Source organism: Ambystoma mexicanum, chromosome 1q (genome assembly GCF_040938575.1).
Source record: "Ambystoma mexicanum isolate Mex_15411 chromosome 1q, UKY_AmexF1_1, whole genome shotgun sequence".
NCBI classification, from domain to species: domain Eukaryota; kingdom Metazoa; phylum Chordata; class Amphibia; order Caudata; family Ambystomatidae; genus Ambystoma; species Ambystoma mexicanum.
This window is the reverse complement of record NC_090922.1, coordinates 667,429,745-667,456,072: the sequence shown is the minus strand read 5'-3', so window position 1 is coordinate 667,456,072 and position 26,328 is coordinate 667,429,745. Positions and strand designations below refer to the sequence as shown.

At 43.9% G+C, this 26,328-nt stretch overlaps 1 protein-coding gene across 1 annotated transcript in view; it reads right to left on the bottom strand.

Moving 5' to 3' along the window:
- Positions 1 to 553: 553 nt before the first annotated feature.
- The window catches only part of LOC138535037 (dimethylaniline monooxygenase [N-oxide-forming] 2-like), a 546,576-nt gene continuing 520,801 nt past the window's right edge, over positions 554 to 26,328 (bottom strand). Inside the window, exon 8 of the mRNA XM_069641264.1 lies at positions 554 to 1,494. Within this exon, the coding sequence (XP_069497365.1) occupies positions 1,119 to 1,494 (376 nt within the window). The 3' untranslated portion in view covers positions 554 to 1,118. The remainder of the gene's footprint in view (positions 1,495 to 26,328) is intronic.

Sequence of the window (26,328 nt, the reverse complement as noted above, 5' to 3'; positions counted from 1 at the left end):
CTTTAACTAAACACGCATTGGCAAAGCAAACAGTCTGGGATTTTGTTTAGACATGTGAGAGGCATTTTCTTCTAAGCATTGATATTCTGATACTAACTGGCCATAAGATCGCAACAGCTGGAAAATAGTTTAATTAACTGGACACGTGATAGCATTGCTGGAAAATGCATATTTAATTCCTGAACCTATGCCCCAACTGTTGGCTTTATCAGTGCTTGTTTTAACAGGACTTCAGTGCAAGGAACATATACTCAAGTGGCAAAAGGCACACTAAGTTAAGACATTCCATTATACCATTAGCCATGTATTGCTACAATTAAGCCATTAACTCTCAGCAGACTGCTTAGGAATAACTCTGGCAGGCTTAAGTTTGATGTGAATACATGATAGAGTGGACTCAAAGAGTTTGCAGGAGGATGAGTTTTAGGAGGGGAGGGGCAGGCAGTGGGTGGGGCTGGCCATAGGGATTAGCATGACCTTAGGCAGTCAATGGGTGGGTATTTATAATGAAACAACACCTACGAGCTGCGTGTCCCTCCACATATGCCATCTTGCAACTATCTGTGCTCTAATGAAATAGGTTTGGCTTATTGTTGAAGCACCACCTAATGGCCCAAACTGAAAATGGAACTTACAAGCCTTATCCAACTAAGATGGATTCTCCTACTCTTCCACCCTCCATAAAACTGTGAAATCCTGAAGATGGCCAAAATAATTGCGTCCTACGGATGAACCCATCACACGAGTATAAACAACACCCTACTCTTTACTTTTGCGATATTGTAGACTTCATGCCATCACCATTTATTAAAAGCAGAGCCTTTTTGTTTTTTTGGGGGGGTGAAGTGTTTAGCTCACTTAAGACAGAGAAACATAGATAGTTTAGGCGATGTAGTGATGCATGACAGGGTAAAAAAAATTACTTGGAGAGCCTGGATGTATTCTGTCAATGATATAAGTGCATAATAAGTAAATGCATCAAATCTCGGTAGGTTTTGGAACTACAAATGTAAAAGATAACAGCAATTCTCACATTCTTCCTTTTTTGTGCATTTAAGGAAAAGCTCATGCACCAGAGTATGATATAAAATGTGTTAAGAACGTGGGGAAATTTGCATTTATAAAATGGATGTAGGTATCTGTGCCATTTCTGTGACCAGGAACATAGAAGCAACTAAAGCAAGGAGGCAGAACAGTCCAAGAGCGAACGCGAGTGGTGATCTTCTGGCCTTGTTTTTTACCACTCTCGTCTTCATGGGTTTAAATATCCGGTCCCACTTTGTGAAAATCGCATCCCTGGCCCCATTCCACTTTCCTGGACCAATGAGGCGGAACTGTGGTGGTGTGCAGGCACCGAAGCCGATTTCAAGCGCCAGCCGAGGGTCAAACAGGAGGAAACTGAAGAAGTTGGGCTTGACGCCAATCTCTGAGGCAATCTCGTCGATGTACTCTATGTACTCAATCCTCAGAACGTTCTCCTGGAGCTTCCCATACCTTAATCAAAGAAGAGGGCATACATTACACAACGGCTGGATTTAAGCACAGTCAAAAACATGTCTCCATCTCAGTTCGCACTGGGGTAATTCTAAGATTATTTTATGGTTGCATATTAGCAGCAAAGTAAGTTTTTTAAAGATCGTAGGTGCCAAGCACCCTGAGCATCTCATTTCAGATTCTATTTCCATGTATCTAGATGATTACAATTTCTCAATGCTTTCCTTATAGCAGCCTCCTAATTACAGGCCCTGCATTAGCAGCCCTGTAGTTATGATTAAGTTGGTCAACTCATAGTAAGAGCACTTTTTGCGCTGCTTTTAACTTCACCCCCCATGGATGAATCTTCACTTAATTTAGCAGTATAGGGCCCCCTTAAAATGATTTTGCAAAGTTTGGTGCAGTTTCATCAAGGGCAGGGGGGGGGGGGGCAAAGTTACAGGGGAGTCCCAAAATTTGTGGATATCCTCATAGACAGAATGGAATTTTTGTTTGCTCACGACTACAGCCCTTACTGCTGGAGGGATTTTCACACCCCAAAAAATTGGCAAAATGTAGGAAAAAAAGAAATGAGGTATTTCTGGGTTTGATCCATGGACTCGCTTCCCTATTCAGTCTGCGGTCACCCCCCTGGACCAATCGGGGGGGTGGCTTGATGTCCGCGTACACCGGACACGCCCACTGATTAGATGGTAAAAAGCGAGGTGCGTCATATTTTTTGAAACTGTCGCAATGTTCGATCCGCGGACAGCCGCCGCTGTCTGCAGATAGCGTGGTGGGGAAAACATCTGGAAAACATATTTGGGGTAAAGATGATATGGAGCTATTTCTATAGGTGAAAACAGTGGGTGCTGGTGCCGCCCTGTCCGTGGACACCGCGGTAGTCCATGGACAGCGTTGTGAACAAGCGTTTTGGATAACACATTTGGGGTTATTTGATGGCTGCTAGAGGGCTGCAAGAGGGTGAGAAAAGAGTTTGGGAGTGGAATGCAGATAACATGGAGGTGCTTTTATAGGTGAACAAGGTTTTGTAGATGCTGCAGAGTCCGCGGTCAATATTGGTGTCCGCGGACATCATTTCAATTGCAGGGGGGTCAGAGCGAGTTCTGTTATTTGAAGGTGTATTGTATTTACTTGATATATGATTTAATTATATTGTGGTGGTTGTGGCCACTGGCCACACAGAGTATAATAATATGTATATAGTAATTATAGATACTATAGGGGGAGTTTACTGTATTTTAATATGGTGGAATGATATAATTCAAGTGTATATGGTATTTGTGATCGTAGTACAATTGAGGATAGTGCTCCTTGATCTTTGCTCTTCCTTTGACACGGTCAACCATTCTATTCTCATTAAACGGCTACATGATACCTTTGGCATCACGGACTGCGCACTGGACTGGCTGACTTATTTCGCTCACTAACTGCCCATGCTAGCTGCACTGGGCCATTTCCCCTCCACCTCCTCATTGTCTACCTGCAGCATCCTCTAGGGTTGTATCCTATTGCTGTGGCTCTTCAATATGTATCTTGTCACTCTGGCTCACCTAATCTCCTTCTTCTCTCCTCATTTCAGAGTTATGCTGATGACACACAACTTTCCTTGACACTTCCCTCTACTACTTTTTCCTGGCCGTGTTTCATCCCTAATTGTCTAACGACCAACCAGGCATTGTGGGTGGCTAACAATCTCTGTCTCAATGACAGTAAAATGGAGATCCTTCTTATTGGGACACCTGTTCCCTGTTTCCCTCCTAGCATCTGGCCGCCCTCCATGGGCATTCTACCATCACCATCCTGTGAGGCCAAAACCCTTGTGGTCATCTTTGACTCCTCTCTATCCTTCATTACTTAAATGTTAGGTCTTGTCAAGAAGGCCCAGTTTCAGCTTCATCTCCTTACAGGCATTCTACCGTTCCCCACTTTCTCCCAGAAACGTAACATCTCTAGAGGCCTGGTCCTGTCTAGGCTGGACAACTGCACCAGTCTTTTTATCAACGTCCACCTTTGGTCACTACACCCCCTTCAGATAATCCAGAATAGGGCTGGAAGACTTATCCTTGGACTCAATCCCAAGGAACGTATCTCTGCAGCCCTAAAATGCTATATTGGCTCCTGGTGGCTGAAGGATGAAAATCAAGATCCTCTGTATCATCGACATGGCTTTCTGGGGTCTGGGACCACACTAACTCCAACTTTATCTCCCTGAATACTCCTCTGATAGAGCCTTCTGCTCCTCTAACTCTAAGTCTCTGCTTGTTAGACGCTTCTCAAAATAGAGAGCAGGAGGCAGAGGTTTCTCTTCAGCTGGCGCCTCTCTTTGGAACAGTTTCCTTGCCCCTTTCAAAGTTAAGCCAGAATTCCTTAAATTTTGGAAACCTCTGAAAACTCAGCTTTTCTCTACCTCTTTCCCTCTATCCCTTCCCTGTTAACTCATAGTACTGCCAGTGAGACAGATGGCCTAGTCCGTCATAATCCTCACAGGTTCCAGGCCCTATAAGCAGTCGACACCAGTACCCCACCCATTCAGCACTGCCCCTGTGGGTCTTCTGCCTGGCGGCTCTGCACTCCACCCTTGGGCCGCCTCTACCCCAGCAGTTAGCCAGTGGCCTTCCACCTTGGCATCCCTTGGCACTCCCATCCTGTGCTCCCATTAGCACTTGCCCATCCTTACTCCCACTTTCATTCATGCACTTCTGTCACTGCAGAATGCATATGTGCATTTATAGCAGCACTGTGTGGAACATCTTTGGATAAATAAGGGAAATGCAGATGCAAAAGATTTGCAGAACATTGTGAAGTAGCAATGGGAGTGTGGAAGTTTAATATGTTGATAGCGTTATATGTAGAGATTTTGGAAGTGATTGGTGAATGGATGGGTGACTGTTCAAAAGCAGGCAATTAGGGAGTGTTACAAACATAAAAGTAAAAATGGTAAAAGGGCTGTCCTGTGCGATGGTGTGCATGTGCCATCCGGGACATTCAATGATGCATTTCCTGGAAAGGGGACTGCGGAGACCACGATAGTCATGAAGGTCCATGGATTATGATCCTTACTGTATGCTTGAGAAAAGAATTTCAGCCAGAAAATTGTTTCTGTTTTTTGTCTAGTATACAATTGTCTATTATTTCCATTAGCATAGAAGAAAATGCTAATGGAATGTTTGAGAATCCTACCGAGTCTAACTACTTTACAATAAAATGTAAAGCAGATGGACTCTATAAGATATTGCTTTAGTTCTATTTTTTAACTGTGAAAGGTGGTTCCTAAAGGAACTTTTTTTGGTGTTTGATTTTGTATTTGTTTTTCTTTTTTTGTATGAGAGGCCAGGATGTAAGGTGGGGGAGGGACAAGAGGGAAGCGGCACTAACCAAATATATGGAGGGGAAGGTGGACAGGGGAAGATGTTTGGCCTGCTTAAATGTAGGTAGGGGGCAGTGATTCGCATGCTCCTTCATTACAGACTCAAAAGCACTTCAAAACAGTTCCCCCCTGCACAGTGGTATGTTGCAGTATATATGTAAAATGCCATGCTCTTCCCTGTCCTCACAGGCATTCACCAAGTGCCCCCCTCATATTTCCATGGTGCCTCCACTCCCCTCAATTGCTTTTCCCCTCCCTAAACCTATCCTGGCCAATACACCATTCACTGTTTGGTTTGTGTGATGCATTTTGGTACTCTGAGGTTGACGTGATTGAAATGCTAGTGCTGAATTTCAGGAGTTTTGTTGCATTAAATCTGATCGCCTTACCTCTCTCTTAACAAATGTTTTTTTCACTGAATTTCAAGGGTTTTCCAATACCTTAGTTTCCTTAGGGCCCACTAGCCATGGCCTTCGGCCTTGTCCACTGCACATGTTCTACCAATCATTTTCTTTTGGGCCCAGTAGCCATGGCCTTTTGCTATGGCCAGTGCCAACAGGCGAACATGTTGCCTAGTTTCCTGAGGTCTCATTAGCTGTGGCCTTGGGCTGTGGCCTCTGTGTGCATTGCACCACTATCTTTCTTTTTGGCCTGCTAGCCATGGCCTCTGGCCATGTCAAAAAATGACTTTGTTAACAAACACCCATTGCCCCCTCCTCGTAGATGTAGGCAATGCAGATGTTAAACCTTTTTTCTTTCTAACTCCTAAGTCCTCCAATAAGTTCACGGCAATCAATTCCAAAACAGACATTTCTGCGGAAGTGTAGTGGTTCGCCGATTCCCACGATAACGGAAACAATTGCTCAGAATGAAAAAGTCTTCAATGTCCTCACAGGCACTCAACATGTGTCCCCCTCTTTTTTCCAGGTTCCCTCACTCCACTCAATTGCTTTTTCCCCTTCCTAACCCTCTCCCATTACCCCCATCACTCATCGTTTTATGTGATGCACATTTTTCTAAGCACATCTTGCGAAGTTACCACTGTAATCTCATGAGATACCCATGGTCATCCCCTGATGAGCCAAATACTTTCTAGCCGCAACTGTCACTCCAACCCACCCTCAAATCCCCAACTTCACATGATGTCTTCTTTCCCACTCCCAACCTCTAGCCTGATGTGATTGGTATTGCTATTCGTATTTATATAGCGTCTACGGCAAGGTCATCTAAACGCTGTGGTTCAAAACAATCAGTGTTCCTATAGGAGTGACTACATAAACTGAAGAGTTTTGAGTCTCTTTCTGAAGACGATAACATTATTAGACTTTGTAAGGTTGTGGCAGAGCTCATTCCAAAGTTTAATGGCATCCTTTTTCGACCTCCAAATAGGGTTCTTTCATTTGCGGCATCTCCCGGTAATATAATGCGAATGACATGCATAGAGCAACAACAAAAAAGGCGGCTTTTAATTTCTGAAAACCTTCTCTGCTGCAAAGCACCAAAGAAGATATATATAAAGGTTTTAAGGAAAAGGGAGAACCCCCATGTCTCTGGAAATATTTTAAAAACCACTGGAAGGATTTACCCCAAACCAGTCAAAGGCATTAAGTCAATGTTTGTGCCCAAATAGTTTCTTATTTGCGCTACAGCTCTTCAAAAACAGCACCTTTTTTCTTTGGAAAATGTATGTAAGTAGGCTGAAAACAATGTTTTTTGTTTTCATAACTTTGACATTTTTTGACAAATTGTTCCCAAAGTTTCCATTTGGGGGACCCTTGACAAACATATGGCTTAGAACATTTCATCAAAATCTATCCAACAAGTCGAAAGTCATTAGACTCTCTCAATTTCTCTGCCGCAAAACACCAAGACCGATATAAAGGTTTTAAGGAGCAGGGTACACCCTCTTCTCTGTCCAATATTATAAAACTACTGGATAGGTTTACCGCAAACCAGTCAAGAAACTTAAGTCCACACTTTGTGCTCGTGTTGTTTCTTATTTGGCCCAAATCTGCCAAGCAGTTTACGTGTTACAGCTGTTCAAAAACTGCACTTTTTCGCTGTAGGAAAATGAATGGGCTGAAAACTGAAACTGTGGTGTTTTTTTTTTATTTATTTTTATTTGGTTGGTTGATAAATCAACCTTTCAAATATAACAAAGTAGCAAATATTTAAGAACAAATGATAACAATTTGCAATGTACAATATACATAATACAATTAGAATTGCAAATGAAACATTTTAAAAAAAGGAAAAAAGAAAGAAAAAAAACAATAAGACATGTTTAACCTTAGAATAGTTACAAATTTCTATATTCATAACAATTCTAGAAGTTCTGTCAATCCTCACCTAAATTGGCTTCCGACAACACATTATCCAGGAATTGCACAATTGCAATTCTAAGTCCCAGCTTGTTACTTGAAAAGATTTTAAACCAAATTTCGTCATCGGTCAAAGGTACGTATATCTGTAATTGTTTGCTGAAAAATGTCTTTCTTGTCTTGTCTAGGGCAGGGCAGACTACTATTATATGTTTCAATGTCTCACAGCACATTGTATTCTGGCAGAATCGACAATGATTTAGATCATGAGTAATCAGACCCCTCCTAGCCAGGATTTCAGTTGTCGGATATAAATTAAACCTGAAACGCAGATATTGTTGCCTTATGTGGGGTGATGGGAATTTCAGCAAATAATCTGATATCAGCCGAAATTTTTTATGACCAAACAACTGAGTGTCAAAATCTTTGTAAGTACAACATTTCTCCCTGGTGCGTATCCAATCTGTCTGATACAATTTTTGCTTTGCTCGATTTGGATTTGACAAGAGTACATGTAATGTTATGGAAGCATCAGATAGAGCATTTAAAACGCAATTTCTCCAAGTACGAGGAAAAAGATGGTTAGAGTTCACAAGATAGTATGCAACAGGACTCAGTACATTGCGGTTTTCAAGACCTAAGAGACATTTGCGTAGGAAGGAACACATTTTCCATACTAATTGCACATAGAGTGTAATCAGACCAAGTTCATACCTTATGAGTGGCAGTGGGGTGCAGTTCGGAAGTTTTAACAGAGCTTTCCAAAATTTAGATTCAAGCATGTCCCACACTGATGGATTATGCAATAGTTTAGTTTCGGCACCGTACAATAATATAGGAACCACTTTTGCTTGATAAAATGACACAATATGCTGAATTGAGAATTTACCGAATTTGGGCATTAATATGATGGCCTGTGATTTTAGTGTTTGAGGCTTGTATGACAAAGAATCTACATATGATTTTTCTGAAATTTTATTATAGATTATAATGCCCAAATACTTGTATTCAGAAACATTCTGCAATTCAACATTTTGCAAATGCCACTTGTAGGTTCTTTTACCAGCTGTTTTTACATTTGGCAAGCAGGTCACTACTTGAGTTTTTTCCAAATTAATAACAAGATTATTGTTTAAGGAATAGGTGGATAAAGAATCAAGTAGATTTTGCAACCCTCGTGGAGTTGTCTACAAGAGAACCAAATCATCTGCATATAGCAGCCATGGGACCAATTGCAAGCCCAGTTTAGGAGCATCAGTTAGTACATCAGAAAAGGACTCACCAAGATCTAAAATGATCTGATTGAAAAGAAACGAGGCCAATATGCAGCCCTGTTTAAGGCCTCGAGCTGTGTGAATGGGCACAGATAATGAGCCTTCGGTTGTCAACCTAACCTGGAGAGTAGTATTTGTGTGAAGTTTGATTATTGCAAGAAGTGAGGGTGGACATTCATATCGCACTAGTTTTTTATACAGTAGATTACGATCGATAGAGTCGAATGCAACCCTAAAGTCTATGAATGCCAGGTATAAAGGTTGTTTTTGGGTGAAGTAGTGAGATCTTATCATGTTTAAGGTGATAATGTTAGGGGCAGTACCCAAACCAGACACAAAACCTGCCTGGAAAGGATCTCTTTTCTGTTGATTGGAGGCCCACACATTAAGATCTCTAAGTACGATGCAATTAAAGATTTTACTTGGTGCGTCTAGTAATGCTATGGGCCTGTAGCTGGCAGGGTGAGTTCTATCACCTTTTTTGTGGACTGGTAAGATTATGGAATGGGTCCAAGTTTCCGGAATGGTTTGTGTCAGATTAATGTTGTTGAACATATTCCATAGAATGTCAGTCCAAATATCTGGGAATTGTTTCAGGGTAAAATTGGACAAGCCATCGGATCCTGGAGCCCTTGAGGTGGTTGCTTTCTTTATGAAGTATGAAATGTCTTCTTTGTCAAACTTCAACAGAAATGTGTTTGGTTCTACAGTGGCAAGTCCACCAAGCGAAGTTTGCGGGAGCTCGTACAATTGCGTGAAGTGCGTAACCCAAGCTTGTTGTGGAACGTTGTTACATAATAATGCTATTTGGTGCCCTGTTGAAATCTGATTAATGGTAGCCCATATTTGGGCAGTATTCTGCCCAGCAATATTTCTTAGCATACATGCACTGTCATTTTGATATAGCGTGGCTTTCATGGTTTTCATCCAATTCTTGTGTTTAGTTTTCAATTTTAATAGGAAGCCATTCCTTTGCTCTATTGGTAATTTTAGAATTTGTCTCTTATGAGATCGATATGACTTTTTCGCAGATTGAATTTGCTTACTAAACACATGCAAATGTACTGATCTAGGCTTTGCCTGGTGTGATAGATTAGATTGAAACAATTGCATCAAGTTATGGTACGCGATATTTTTGGTATTCACCGCACTGGTTTTATGTAGTTCCGTGGCATAGAATTGATTAAAACGTTTTAAGGACGTTTCAGACCATCTTAATCTATTGCAGCCTGAATTGATAGAGAGAAGTCCAGCCGCGCATTTAGAATATGTACTTTCCAAGATTTCTGTCGAGACCCAATTAGCAAATAGAATGTTATGGTCGCTTAAGTTAGTGTCTTTGACTTGAAAACTGACCACATTGTTGATTAAGCCCTTATTGACGTATATATAATCAATTATTGCCGTGGACGTACCCCTATGCCACGTGGGGTGAGGAGGAATATCGTCAACAAAAGTACCATTCAACATTTGCAGACTTCGAGATTCAACAAAATGCAACCATAAAGACAATCTAGACTTGTCATGAGTTGGTTCCAGACAATGTTAATTGAGGTCACCTGCTAGAATGACATATGGCACTGATATGTCAACATAGATTAAGTCCATTAAGTTATTCAAGTCTTTCATAAAACCATGATCAGATATACCAACTGGGTTCCAGTACATGTTAATTAAAACATAAGTGGAGCCACCAGCTTTGAGTTTCACAGCTTGTAGAAAGGGATTAGAGGAAAGCCAGTTTTCAGAGGAAAATGAAGGAAGTTGTTTAATTGCAATGAGCAGACCTGAAGTCGGTCTTCCCAATTTTTTCTTAAGAGCGGGATTAAGATATAAATCATAATTGTCCCAGATTGGGAGATCAACAAGCTATGTTTCCTGCATCATTAATATATCGGCGTTCATAGTGCCCGAATTAGGACTATTAATGAGATGGCGATGACCCCTCGTGTTCCAACTGATTAAGGTGACCAAGGATTTTTTTTTTGTAAGATGGCTTAGTTAGTGCATGTCAAACTCTCTGATACATGTACAAAGCATTTTGGTCAAATCCTTTATATTTGACTCAGGATTTTTTGACATATCACACTTACTCTCAATTAAATCTCATCGTGATACAACTTCTGGAAGTGATGTGGTCGATGAATTTATGTTAAGAATAAATCCTAAATCGTAAAGTTGTCTTTTGGCAAGCCAAATTGTGTTCAAGACAACTCGTGAATTGATCCATACCTTCAATGAAGAGAGTGAATGCTCATTATCAAATTCAACTAACTGCAAATCAACCGAATTAATGTCTTCTAGCGCAGGAATCTCTGAAAATATTGTTAGTATAGATCTGCGGTTCAGATCATATTGCACACTCGGAGGAGGCCTGCAAGCTATGGTTAAAAAATATAAAGCAGGTCTTTTGGTGTTTGCTTGCAATTGTTTTTTCACAATAGTTGATTGAGGTTTTACCTCGGCAACAGATGATGTTGCTTGATTACAGACTTCACTAGCTTTCTGCAACGCTAATTGGAGTATATGGAGAAATTGTGATGGTAGTGTCACCAGATCACTACCCTCTCCAGTCTTCGTGGCCAGTTTCTCAACAGTTTTCAGCGGAGGGGGAGCGTGAGATAGAAGACTGTTCTGAGGGTGTGATGTTGAGGATGAACTCAGGTTTGTTTGGTTTGTGTGATGTTGGATTGAACATAGACTAGGAACTTGACAAGAACTAGATCGTAAAGGTAACAAAGGAGTTGATTTGGGTGCATTAGTGCCAATGGGTATAGAGAGAATTTTATGTTCACTATTCACCTGTTTTGGTAGGAGGCTAGTGGCAAGGGATGATTTTATAGGAATTGTATGCTGCTGAACTGAAGTTTGTGTCGTATCTGTTCCGTCTTTATGCTCACAACAATTTAGAGTTTTTTGGGATGGTTGCCTATTCATGTATTCATCAACAGCATGTCTAATTTCTTTCCTTCTTAGTTCAAGTGCCTCTTGTGTGGGTCCATCAGACTGACCTACACATCCTGCCTTATCTGCTGAGGGGGCAGTGGTAATCTGTGAACTTTGAGCTCGATCCATGTCAACCTCTACCGCTAACAGGTCGTTAAGAGGAGTATAAGATGTAACCTTCTTTAGGGGCCTAGAACCCGCAGCATCTTTCCGAGCTTGTGCTTGCTGCTGATATTTTTTTGCAATAGCATTAGAGACTAACAGTTTGCCTTTTTGCGTGTTAGTGACTGCTTTGATGAAGTGTTTAGTCTTTGAAGCACCATTGTTTTTTGGAATGGACATGTTTTTTGTTTTCTTCGCATCAAGAAATCTAACGTGCTTCTGTTTATCCGACCGTGTTGTGTCAAATAGTGTGTAAACAGGTGACTTAGCTGAAGGCTCTGAATTAAGTTGAGGGTCAGCCTGCAACGCCTTAACAGTAATGTGTAGCCCCACAGGTTGTCTCTCCTGGATCGTATCTAGTGAGTTAACAATGTCTTTGGGGGGCTGAGTGAGTACGGCCAAAGGTCCAGTTTTAGTGGAAGGAGCGGTTTGAAATTTGTCCTGAATAGGTTCTGAGAGGTGTGGAAGTACAGGGTACTTATTCTGCAGAACTACAGGTTTTATAACGGAAGGACTCAATACAAAGTCTGCATGGCAGTCAGTTTGTGTAGCTACATTGGCAGAGTTTAATGTAGGTTTAACACTGCTAGAATGATGCTGTTTTTTTAATTTCGTGGCTTGCATAAAGGCGGATTGCCATGCTAATACTTTTTCTATTTGTAGATTCTGATTTGTCAGTTTCAAATCAAGGGTCTCGAACAGTTTGGCCATTGATTGGATTGCCAAATTTACTGAATTTAAAGTAATTTCTAGTAAATTAGGCATTGGTTGGGCCTCTGCTTTTTTAGGGGTGTTAGAGCCGTTGATGCGCGGGTTGCGGGGCGTTGGGGCCATATATGAGAATTCTAAAGCCGAGCGTGAGTGATTGTTGTTTGAAAATAACTCAGGTGAGGCAGAAAGATTTTGTATAGAAGAGTGAGATAGGTGAGAAGGTGTAACATTTTCTTGCGGCAGAGACGCCTGCTCACTGATTGTGCCATAAGTATTTACTATAGTTTCTTGGGCAGGAGCTGTAAATATATTGCCCAATGCCCAATATGACACTATCAGTAAGTGACCTGTCTGAAATGGCAGGTACTGCGGCAGGGGTAACGTATTCATCAGCATTGAAACACTCACTTGGAATGCCAACGCTGTTAGTGTTCACAATTGTAGGTGTAGAAAGTGGTGAATCGGGAATAAGCAGAGGAGGGATCACTGCTGATATACTATTTCAGGTGTTTTGCATCATGTCAGAGTGATCTTTACAAAACTGACGAATGTCAGCGTGCCCTGCAGATTTCAAACCCCTCTTACTTAACATATGAGATTTTCGTGCGAGCGGGGTTGAAGTGTCCGTGCAACTTTTGGGTAATCTCTTTGAGGCATGCACATGTGGCCTGTGCTCATTAGTACCTCTTGTTAATGGTCCCATGTTTGGCATTCCTGATTTTAAGGTCATTAGGACGCACTGCATAATTTAACAAAAATAATACTTACAGAACGTATGTCTAAACGAAGATCAACAGAAATAAGAGTATCCAAACGTGATGTAGAGGTTAAATAGTTAAAAAAAGGCTGCAAACAAACGGGAAGAAAAACAAAAAGAACCGCAATCGAGCGGAGCTTCACCGGTGCTTGTGCGATGGATCACGGTGCACAATACAAATATGAGTTTAAAACCATAAACCAGCAAAAGCAGCAAACAGCTAATAGTACTTTCATGTACTTTACGTGTGCGCGCGCGAGTGCGCTGGGCATGCTATTTTTGAATTCAAGTGGGTTGGATCAAAAAAGGAAGAAGGAGTCACTGGCCCAATCAAAAGGGAGCTGCAAACAAGTAAGAGAGGGGAGGAGTTTAGTTCAGCCACCAGTAAAGAAAGAAGTCAATATACGTTTACGTTCCAGTAAAGGAACTTAAGTCACTCTCACTGTTTTTTTCTTTGATGGAAAGTCAGGCAGCTTCTGTGTGTCTTTGTAAAGACGTCCGCTTCGTGTGCATTCAGAAAAACAGCAGAGACACGAGCGAGCAGGTTCTGGAAAGGAAAGCACAGACGTCCGTAGTTTAGTCAGTTTCACCAGCGTTCTCTCACAGCTAACAGTACTTTCATGTACTTTACGTGTGCGCGTGCGAGTGCGCTGGGCACGCTATTTTTTAATTCAAGTGGGCGGGATCAAAAAAGGAAGAAGGAGTCACTGGCCCAATCAAAAGGGAGTGTTTTTGTCTTTGATGGAAAGTCAGGCAGCTTCCGTGTGTCTTTGTAAAGACGTCCGCTTCGTGTGCATTCAGAAAAACAGCAGAGACACGAGCGAGCAGGTTCTGGAAAGGAAAGCACAGACGTCCGTAGTGTAGTCAGTTTCACCAGCGTTCTCTCACAGCTAACAGTACTTTCATGTTTTGTTTTCATAATAGCTGTTTCATTTTATAATGTGTTGTTCCCAAAATGTGCAGCTTGCGGGGGCACTTGACAAACATTTTGTTTTGAAAATGTCATCCAAATCCATCCAGAAAGTCAAACGGTATTAGCAATAGAATTGTGGGGGAAAATTGCTACTTTTTAAATTCTGAAATGCCTCTCAGCCTCTCAGCTGTGAATCACCGTAGCAGACATAGCTATGATTTTGGCAGAAGGGGGCACCCCTTCCTCCATCAAATATTTTAAAAACTACTGGGTGCAATAACTCCAGCTCCCCACCCCCAGAAATGGAGTCAACAGTTTGTTCCTAAATTGTTTTGTACCTGGTCCAATTCTGCGGTTTGGGCTGAGCGCTGGAGCAAAAACTGACTTTGTTGTCTTTGGAAAAATGAATGGGCACTCGCCCGAATGTGCTTTTTTTGTTTTCTTAATCACATTTTTATTTTTAAATCATCTTTCCCAAACTATCGAGTCAGGTGGACCCCAGATGTACAAAATTGTCTGCAACATTTCGTCAAATCCGTCAAATGAGTCAAAAGTTATTAGCAATTCATTTTTTTGATTTCCTATGTAACTTTGACTCACCTTAACTATAGGGTGGAGACCGCTGCCCTGAAATGTATAATAGGGCGGTGGTCGTCACACTATAGTTAAGGTGTGTCAGACTCCCATAGGAACCTTGAAAAATTCTATTGTTAATAACTTTTAACTTGTGTGACATATTTGGCTGACGTTTTGAAGTTGATTAGGGTCGCTGCAGACTGCAAAGTTTCATAAAGATTTGTTAAAAAAGAAGTTATTAAGAAGATAACAAAAGAAGGCTGCAGCTTACTTCCCATTCATTTTTCCATAGAAAAACTAGGTCAATGTTTGCCGAACCGCACAGCCTAAACTGCTGGACGGATTTGGACCAGGTCTGAAACAACTTGCCATGAAACATTTAAAAGAGGCCTTTTTGTGGTTTGGGGTTATTCCATGCAGTCGTTTTTTTTTATATTTGATGGAGAAGACGGTGTCCCCTTTTCAACAATAGATAGCCATATCTTGGGTAAATTGCCAAAACCGTGTGGTTTAGGAATGAAACGGCCGCAGTCTTTTTTTTTTCTTAATGCGAGAGGTAGCCGCGGCTATAGCCGAAGATATCGGAAACTAAAACGCAGAAAAAAAGCCATTTGCAGGTAGAAAATAAATGCAAATGCCATCAGTCTAGAGGTGGAGCGGAGGGTGGCTAGAGGTCACCAAGTGAAATTTGGCAGTTGGAGGGGGTCTAGGGACTGAGTTTGCATCACAAAGCTTTTCAGTAACCTCAGCTATATTGATGAATAGCCGACATCTCAAAGCAAACTGCGTCACAGAAACAGGTTTTGTAGTGGGGGGGAAAGGGAGAGGGCAGGGGAGGTGAGGAGGCCATCTGGGGATTGGGGGGAGTTGGCACAGATGATGGGTGCACTTGGTGCGGTTTTCTGAGATTCACGGCTGTAAAAAATACAGATTACTGTGGCTCTGTAGTCCATACATAAAATGACTACAGATAGCCAAGGATATATGTAGTTCTGTACCTGTGGCTATAGAAAAAAGTTAAACAAATAAATAATAGATATTTTTACAGCTACAGTGATGTCGGGTGTGAATAATCACCATCCACACAGTAACCGGATAGACCCTGCTTAGCTTCAAAGCAAGGGAGCAGCTGGCATCCTCAGGTGTTATTGCCTAATAAATAAGCACACATTAAAAGACCACTTAGAGCAACATGGACTGAGGGGGTCGGCTCCTTTCTCACTTTGAAGCTAAACAGGGTTGCTCCTGGTTACTGCATGGATGGGAGACAGCGCACAGTGCGGATGTTGTGTGTTTTCTTAGATTTAAATATCTCATAAAACACTAAGAAAACAAATGTGCTAATGTTAGACCTGCAAAGTAATGCACTTTGAAACAATTTTTGTTGCATTTAGCTGAATTGCATTCTGGTATTTGTAGTCTCCAAGGCAAATTGGGGGTTGGGATTAAGCCACAATTGTACACTTTTTGGCCAACATAGTTCATAAGGATTGATATATTTAAGTGACACTTTGGAATGTGTATTATTCAAGTTATCTTTACAAAGCAGGGTATTTTTGAAAGCTATACATGGGGCGAGGAGGGGAAATGATGCAAGGGCAAGTAAGTCATGAGTATTTTCCCAAGATGTGGCAAGAGAAGTTGCAATCCTGGACACTGGTGCAGTTATTCGCCCGTGATTATGGCTGCTTTTCAGGGCGCAAGTAAAGGACACATGTGAGTGAAGAGAATAACATTTTATTTTTAGGTTGGCAAGCTTGCTCAAGTATTTGGCTACTAGGATTTTACTCAGGTTGTCATGTTCCAGTGCAGATGCTTACCCACAAGATCAAAAGCACTTGTTCCGTATTGGGATTTTGTTTTCCAGGGAATATTTCATGACATGTTGCTGAATTTAAAAGGTGAGCATCTTTTATACTTTGCCAGCATATGTATTGGTACATTTCCTCTCTCAGGGTATTTTTCTGGTGTTCATTACATTTATTAAAGGTCCAATGCTATTTTCTCTTGCACACTTTCTTTAAGGGGAAGGTCAAATGAACTACATTTGTTTATTTCACTTTAAGATATATGTTCACTTACTGAGCGTATATTCATCAGTGGCAGCTTTTGATGTTTGCTTTGGGGGCAAAAGTGTTTTGGCATATGTTATTCAATCAGCCGGTCATTTTTTTCCCTTTTCCTTGTTGCTTAAATTGCAGTTAGTTGCGGTCATGCAACGTATCACACCATTCACCAAGAGACCTGCCATAAAACAAGGGGCTTGTAGTACGCTGCTTAACCAAAGTGTGAAATCATTATACATAACAATATCACTGTCAAAACAGGTCAAAATCAGTTTGTGATTGATGAATATCTTGAAACAATGGGTTGCAAGTGTTTTAAAATATAGATATGGAGTTGCTGTGCGCACTGGCCATAGCTAGTGGTCTGGTAGTGTTTTAAAATGGATAGTGCGCACAGCCAAACACAGTGCCCACTGGCCATGACCGGCACCCATGGCTAGGGATCTATGTAACAATTAAAAAAAAATTAACAAGGCTGAAAAAACGATTTTTTAAATCGAATTCTGAAAATACCTTTCTTTCCAATTTAAATGTGGGGGGGAGACCCCCTGCAGCCCCTCCACATGCCCCCATCTTAATGTATTCACTTACCCCACCCCGCCACCTATTTGTTTAGGGAAAGGGTGCAAATACATTTTATAATTTGATTAAAGAAATTCAGCCTTTTTGGCCTTGCTATTTTCATTTTTGTTTTTTGGGGGAATTACCGTGGTTAGTGATTTGGGAGTGTTTTAAAATGGAAACTCGGCCCAACCGTAGGCCGGTTGGCCTTCAGCCGTGCCTACTGTATATTTTAAAACACTAACAGGTCACCAACCATAGCCTTTGGCCTACAACCTTCAGCTCTCTCCACTGTATATCATATACACTAACCAACCACTAGCCATGGCCTTCAACACAACACAGGTCAGTGTCCAAGGCCTTTGGCCATGCCCACTATATATTCTAACATAAAAATGGGCCAATTGTCATGGCCTTTAACCATGGGCAGTGGCTACATCCTTTGACCATGCCCACTGTATATTTTAAAATACTAATATGCCAATAGCTATGGCCTTAAGCCATGCCCACTGTATATTATACAACACTAACCAGACACTAGCTATGGCCTTCGGCAGTGCCCACTGTATATTATATACACTAAACAGCCACTAGCCATGGCCTTTAACACAATACTGGCCAGTGGGCATGGCCTTTGGCCAGGTGGTGCGGCCATTGGCCGTGCCGACTGTATATTTTCACATATTAATGGGCACTAGCCATCGCCTTTAGCCGTGGACAGTGGCCACGGCTTTCCACCTTATCCACAGTATATTTTAAAAGAGTAATGGGCCACTAGGCATGGCTTTTAGTCATGCCCGCTGTATATTTTAAAACAATAACCGATTTTATGGCCTCTGGTGATGGCCACTGACCACAGTCTTTGTCATGGCCAATTTCACGCCCTAAATTGTTATTAAGATAATCAAAGTTTTTATGAGCTCACCTATTAATGATGTTCTGTGAATGCCATTATTATTATTTATTTTTTTATAAAGTATTTTATCGTTATTAACATAATACAACAATCACAATAAAGCAACAATCAAACAAATCAACTTGAAGACTGTCATGGTCATTCATAATCAGTGGAGATATTACCCATAACAGCAGAGGTTCAGCGGCTTCCTCAGTACGTGTAGTAATATGTATTACAAAACATCCAGTGCACATTCCCCAGCTTATAGGAGGGATTCTCAGGTCGCTCCTTCTTCCCATCTATCCCATATTTTCGAGGCTTTGTTAGGGCAGCCTCGTGCTGAGTAAATCCTATGTTCCATCATAGCGCATATGTCCATATCTGATTTCCATTGGTCCAGTGTTGGGGAATCAGGGGCTCCCCATTTCTGCGCTATGTTGCGCTTGATCAGTCCCATCGCCGTATGCAGGAGTAATCTCTCGCACTTGTTAGCCTCTATCTCGTCAGGCACACCCAGGAGTAAGGCCCTTGGGTCCAGTGGTATGGTGCGGGTCAGAACTCGGGAGAGTTCCCTACAGCATGCATTCCAAAAAGCTTGTATCCGGGGACATGCCCACAAGATGTGAATGAAGGTTCCCTCCTCATCCCTGCATCGCAAACTGTTCGGGTTTGGGGCCCGTTTCCAGCCATATAGGCGTGTTCTAGGGTAATAAACCCGGTGTAGTATTTTCAGCTGCACAAGTGGAAGCCTAGAGGAAATAGCTATTTCTCGGGGGTGAATGAGGACTTGTATCCAGTCCTCTGGATCTATCTCCCCCACATCCGCTTCCCACTTCGCCTTCAGCTCGTTCAGTTCAGGGGTAGCAAAGGAGGATATGGCATTGTAGAGGATGGAGGTGCATTTGGTGGGAATATACGCCGGGAGGATGTTACGCTCTATAGGGGTATAGTCTGGTATCTGTGTGTCTACTGTTAGGTAAGGTCTTAAGGCGTGGGCTAGGCGTATGTAGTGGTATCGTTCCGTGTTTGGGATCTGAAATTGCAGTTGCAGGTCATCAAATGGGGTCAATCTCCCCTCCGTGAGCATATCCCCAACCCTGATGACCCCTGCTTTCACCCACTTGGGCCATGGCTCAAACTTCCGGGTCTCAGCTAGGTTATTATTTTGCCAGAGGGGTTGTGCGGTAGTAACTTTGTTTTCCCACCCAATGAATCGGTGTGCTTGTCTCCATACCATAATCATGTGTGTTGTGGTTGTGGGTGGGGGAGTCCTCGGGAGGTGTTGATAAAGGAGGGACAGCGGGTCGGTGTCCTGCATAGTGGCTATCTCAGCACGTATATGAGGTAGGTCTCGGTTTCCATGAAGAAGATCATTAACCACTGCCAGTTGTGATGCCCAGTAGTACGTTTGGAGACGGGGAACTCCTATTCCTCCCTCCCAGATCGATCTTTGGAGTGTGGTTAACGCAATTCGTGGCTGGCCTCCCCCCCATATGAGATCCCTGAGAAGTGTCTCCACTTGGTGGAATTCCAGATCTAGGATTTTAAGTGGGGCATTCTGAAGAATGTAAAGGAATCTGGGAAGGGTCATCATTTTAAAGAGTGCCGCTCTTCCCATAAGTGTCAGGGGGAGGAATTTCCAGTGTTGGACGTCAATAGTGAAACGGTCTGTGATCGGTCGGAGATTGTGTTCTATATAACTTGTTAGGTCCCCAGATATCCATATTCCCAGGTATCGAAAGCCCTGTCGTTCCACCCGGTACGGGCACTCCTGGGGGATTGCTTGTTCTCCACCCTTTACCGGAAAGAAAACTGATTTCTCCCAGTTGATTCTGAGTCCGCTGAATTCCCCAAAGCGGATGAGCAGTTGTGTTACAATGGGGGAGGACCTTGGCGGGTAACCCAGATATACAAGGAGGTCGTCTGCATACAGGGATGTACGATCCTCATGTCCCTCCGGCCATCTGAATCCTTTCCAGGTGGTGTTTTGGCAAAGCCAAAGAGCCAGGGGTTCGATTGCAAGGGCAAATAGGAGAGGGGATAGTGGGCATCCCTGTCGTGTACCCCGACCCAGGGGGAAAGACCTGGAGGACCAACCGTTTACTTTTACTTCAGCTTTGATATTAGTATAAAGTAACTGCATCCATCCCAGAAAGGCCTCTCCGAATCCCATACGGCGCATGATCTCCCAGAGGCCATCCCATCGAATGGAATCGAACGCCTTTTCGAAATCAATTGCCAACAGGGCCAGGGGTTCGTTTATAAACGGGGATCTCTCCAGTGCCAGATGGAGGCGGCGTAGATTCATCCGAGTCGATTTGCAGTGCATAAATCCACATTGGTCCGGATGGACCAGGGTGGGTGCAACTAATTGTAATCGGTTCGCTAATAACTTAGCGAGGACCTTAGCCTCCCCGTTGATCAGTGATATAGGTCTATAGGAGGCACATTCATGTGGAGGTTTGCCAGGCTTGGGAATGGCTACGATAGTCACCTTGCAGAGATCTGGTGGGAGAGTCCCTTGTTCCCGGGCAGCAAGGAACATTCTATGCAGAGGAGCCGCTGTCTTATCTGCCCCTAGCTTTTGCCAGGTTTCAACAGGGAATCCATTCGGGCCTGGTGCCTTCCCTGATTGGAGCTGAGATAGCACCTCTGAAATCTCAACCTCCAATAAGGCAGAGTCCAGCTGGTCCCTCTGTTGCCCCGAGAGAGTCGGCAGTGTCTGAGTGATAGCTGTCGCCCTGTGGTGTAACTATTTCCCGGACATGGCGTTGTCCTTTGTCCCTTCTCTGCAGCCAGGCGAGCAATTTACCCGCCTTGTCCCCTAGTTCGTACACCCTCGCTCTAGCCTGCCAATGGGCCTGCTTAGCGTCATCCATCGTTCTGTTCCGGAGGCACTCTTGGGCGCGTTGGAGGGATCGGTGAGTCTCGGGCGTAGGGTCAGAGATATGCTTAGACTCCCAGTTACTCACTTCCTCTTCGGCTTTTAGTATTTCCCGAAGCCGGGTGTTTCTTTTATGTGTCGTCCAGGAGAGAATCTCACCCCTGAGCACTGTTTTATATGCCTCCCATAGTATCACAGGGTTGTCCACCGACTCCTCGTTAATTTCGAAGTATTCGGCAGATACTTCCTCTAGGCGATCTATCAGTTCCGGGAACCCTAGATAATAGCTATTAAGTCTCCACGTTCTAGGGGGAAGGGGACCCTGCATACATATTTCAACTAAGAGAGGTGAGTGGTCCGAGATGCCCCGAGGGAGCAGATCTGCGGACATTGCCCTGTACAGGTCAGTATGTGGTAGAAAGAAGTAATCCAGTCTGGACATGGAGCCGTGAGCGCCGGAGTGGAAAGAATACTCCCTAACATTCGGGTGTAACTCCCTCCATACATCTCGGAGCCCCAGAGCAGATGTAAAGTTGGCTAATCTAGTAGGAGTGTCTGGGTTGTGATTTCGGAGATGGGAACGGTCAATGTTATCATTCATGGTGTCATTGAAGTCTCCCCCCAGAACGAGTGTATCAGGGTGGTGTTTCCCTATAAGGGTAGTGAGGTCATCCAGTAACTCCTGTCCCAGCCCGGGTGGAGAATAGATTGAGGCAATAGCCACCGTCTGACCCCAGATCGCTCTCATGATGAACACGTATCGGCCCCTCGGGTCCCGTTCTACAGTTTGTTGAATAAATGGGATGCGTTTGGGTATTAGAATGAGGGTGCCCCTGGAGCCCATTGTGTACCCCGCCTGAAAGGCAAGGTGGTAGTTAGTCCTCTGAAAAAAGGCACAGTTAGATCCGGCCAGGTGGGTTTCTGTCAGGAGGGCCACATCAGGGGAGTGTCTATTTAAGAATTGCCTAAGAAGACGCCGTTTAATTCCCGATCCCATCCCATTCACGTTCCAAATAAGGAATTTCAGAGATTTAGTATGTCACATGGGTGTTTTGCTAGTCTGTGCGGAGGATACTTATTACACATGATGTGATTTTCAAGGGTGTAGCGATCAGTGAAAAATGGCGATATGGTACCCGCCTGTATCAGAGGGGCGGGGGTGTTCTGTAGAGCGGTGCAGAGCGTCTTCAACCAGAGATAATGGTTCGTTTGACCTATGAGCATGTGACAGTCTTGAGATAACAAACAAGGTTTAGAACATTCCCAACTCACCCCCACCCTATACTCCACCCCAACACGAAGTACCTGTCGCCCAAACATAGCTGAACCTTCAACTTAAGGTGTCAGCTCAAAAACCAGACCCTTGGGTAGGGTCTAGATAAGCAAGAAAAAGAGAGAAGGGGGGGGAGGGAAAGAAAAAGAAAAAGGGGGTTTACTAGGGGTGGGATGAGAGCTTCCTCCAGAGTTCCCTCCCTTGCGCCCAATGTCAACATCTTCCATGGTGGATTACTTATGCGTCGGGCTCAGAGGTGCGAAAAATGCACGCCCACATGTCAGAGCATTGCTCCTAGGCCCCCGGATTAGGGGACAATAGTTCGTTTAGTGTTCTTCCTGTTCTACCACTGGCTCCAGGATCTCCTGTCCTTCCCGGTCTAGGTTTCTCCTCGGGGAAGCTCGCCTAGGCCTCAGTCGGGGTCTTCCTCTCGGTCCTCTCGGTCTCCTCGGTCTTGCAGTCCAATCGCCTTCTACGTGAGCCTCCGCCCATTTCCATGCCTCCTGTGGGTCATTGAACAGTAGTTCCTTTATGGTATATCTTTAGTTGGGCCAGGAAGAGCAGGCCGTATTTCACATTCAGTTGAGCTAGTTGTCTCTTGAGCGGCTCAAACGATTGTCGTGCCCGCTGCACTTCTCGGGTATAGTCCGGGAAAAAGGCGATTCCAGAGCCATTATGGGTAATCGACCCTTGCGATCGTGACAGTTGCAGGAGGGCATCCCTGTCTTGGTAGTTGAGTAGGCGGGCAATGATAGTACGTGGCGGAGCACCCGGGAGTGGTTTGCCCGGTGGCATCCTATGAGCCCTCTCCACTGAAAAGAACTTTGAGAAGGATGTGGCCTCGAAAATGTCCACGAGCCACTGCTCCAGGAATAGTTCCATGCATTGTCCCTCATCCCCCTCCGGCAGGCCCAGGATGCGGACGTTGTTGCGGCGGGATCTTCCGTCTCCATCATCCACACTTGATTCAAGGGTTTTAAGGAGGTTTAAGGCTTGGGACAGTTGACGATTGATCCCGCCAATGTTGTCTTCCACTGCAGAGATGCATTGTTCCGCCTCTCCTGTTCTGGAAGTCAGTTTCTGCAGGTCGTGGCGCAGGAAGGAGACATCCGCCGCCATGCTGTCTATTTTGGTCTCCGTGGAGGATCGGGAGTTAGCAATGGCCGCCATTACATCATGTAGGGAAAGAGAGCCGTCCCCCATGGGGGAGTTCGGTCGTGTTGCTGGGCCCGCCGGGGCCGGGGTGGTAGCGACGGCAAATTGGTCCATACTGCTCTGTGTGGATGGTTTTTTCTGCCTGTCTTTCCCCATAGCTCCGGAGGCCGTGGAGCATCCGGCACAATGGGTCGAATGATATTATTTATACTCAGTTGGATCCTCTCTGGTGTGTGGTGTTGCAGCCCTGCAGCGGGTCAGATGGAGAGCCGCGGGTCCCCCAGAGCGTCCTCCAACGGGCTAATATGTACTTCGGGTGCCCGGGGCTTGGCGTCCTTTATTGGGGTTTCACGGAGCCTCCAGAGATCGTGCAGGCCTCCGGTGTACCTCACAGTTCACTCGCCAAGTGGTGGTCCCCTTATGCCTCCTATGCGGCACTAGAGTTCGTTTTCTGTATGGAGCAGGGGGGGGGGGGAATCCCACCTACCTCTGGCGCAGTCGAGCCGGGCCGTTGCTGTCCTCCACCGTTCGGCGCTGAGTCGAGCCGGCCCGGGAGCAGGAGCCGCCTGTCACCGGGATCGCAGGAGAGCTCGGGTCTGTCCGGGCGTCCTCCGGATGTCAGGAGGGTCAACTGGTGTCCGTCTCGTATACCGCTTCCACACCGCACCACGTCAGGCCGCCCCAAGCTCCAGTCATGCGGAGGAGGTCTGCCCTCAGGCCCCGGCGGCCATCTTGGTTTTGCAGTGCGGACAGGGCAGCCGGCTTTCAGCAAACTGTAGATTTGGCCCGCCGGGTGGGCAGATAGGTGCCCAGATTCCAGTCGATCCCAGCCCACAGCTTCACGGGCACAATCGCGGCGTTGGTATCGCACGAAATCCCCAGGAATCAGGATAAAAGTGCAGGATTGTATCAGCGCTCACGGGAGCTCACTCGGCTCACGTCCGCATCGTTCGTGCGCTCTGTGAATGCCATTATTGATGTAATCTGTATATACAGTGTAACTACTGTTGTCACCAGTGATGGCATCAGTGATGCGATCTGTGATGTCATCAGTGTTCTCATAGAACATGCAATTAGTGATGTCATCAGTGATGTGATCTGGGAAGTCATCATTGTGGTCATAGGCTGTGGAACAGGGGGTGTGAAATTAAGGTGGGATTAGCTGAATTTCGTTGCGTTAAGTTCTCACCCAAACGTCCCTGCAGCTAAAGTTTTTACCTGGAATATATTATAGGACAGCGGTCACTGCCCTGTAGTTAAGGTGAGTCGGAGTCCCATAGGAACTGTGAAAAAATGAATTGCTAATAACTTTTGACTTGTGCCTGTTGGGTATTTTGTGGATATTTGGGGCTTTGCAGTATTTTCTTACCGCCAAAATACCTTTAGCAATAATCACTCTCTGTATTCATATTGGGTCACACATGACAATAACACATTGCATTATTTCAGAATTCAGACCTATTTAGATGGTATGCGCGGTAGTTTGCGTGGTTGGTTGGTAGAGTGATTGGTTTATTTGTGGCCCCAATATCCAACATCCCTTGTTTTTTATCTAGATTGTTCTTGATCACTAGAGAGACCTCAGGCCTACATTTTAGGGATACCACATTTTCAGTGTTAGTGTTGTGTGCCACCATGGGCTATTGTGGTATTTTTGTGGTAATTTCCACTACCTTATATACAGTAGGGAACTATGTCCAGAGAGTCTCTCTTCCCGTTGACTCATGTACCTCCAACAGGCTATGCTACAAACAGTCACTCACAACTGTCCATACTGAATAGAATCATGCACACATCTGCCTTAAAATGACAATTACACTGTTTAAAAATCTCCCCACGTTTAAACCTTTCCCCATGCAAAATGAAAGAGAGAAATAATACACACTAGCTATCTGTTTTCAAATGTTTTTGTATTATAGAAATTTCTTTTAAACACAGTTTAACTTTTTTTATAGAAATAAGTGAAATGGTACAACATTATTTGTGATAAAATGAACAGAGAGCTGCGAGAATATATTCAATTGGTAACATTAAATATGCTGATAAGAGACTGAGACTCCCTTTTATACACTGACTGAACAGTTTCGCACACTTTCGCACAGCTCCCACTCGCTTCTATAATTACCTTATCTGTTCAGCATGAGTTTTCTTCGGCTATTCTCTTTCTGAATTTTGCTCCCTTGAAAATCAACCCCAGTGAGAACAAGCATCTGCCGTTCTCAAACCGGGGTTATTGCCTGGAACTCTCAGCTTTTGCAGCAGGAATGCCCCAGCCAGGAAACAGGTCCTTCTCCCAGCTCTGCAAGATCTCGATTGTTCTATCCCTCCCCTCAAGCTTCTCCAGCAAAGTTCTAATCACAGCCTCTAGCATGATACTTGCTATGACGCTGCTCCAATCAAAATCAATCATGTCATCTCCTCCCTCACTACACAATGGCTCACTTCTACAGTAAAAATTGTAACAAACTGATTTCCTGTTCCTTCGAGCTCTTTGCTTCCTGTAGTTACGTGGACAGAGCAGCAGAGAAAAAAATGAATGTGCGTTTAAAAGTTCACTTTCAGAGTAGGCCTAATTCTGCAGTGGAGACACATTTTTATTAATGGGTTATGTTAAATTAAGTTTTATTAGTCAGGTTAGTTATTAATAAGGTTAGTTATTAAATTTCAAATGTGTCTCTTGCAACATAGGCGTTTCAGGTGAAAAATAGTGTGCATTTTGAATGTGCACATGTGTGCTTTTAACTGTAGAAATAGATTTGCATCTTACATGTAAAAATAGTTTTTGACTGAATAGCCTGTCTTTACTTATATGTCCATGTTACTCTGGCAACACATATCGCAATGCACCACACCCATGTGGTGGTGCAGCATCAAAAAAAAAAAAAAATGCTACCTGTGCAGTAGTGCTGTACTCTGTGCTGTAACACGCCAAATATCCTTACATGCCACAGATTTGGACAGCATTTT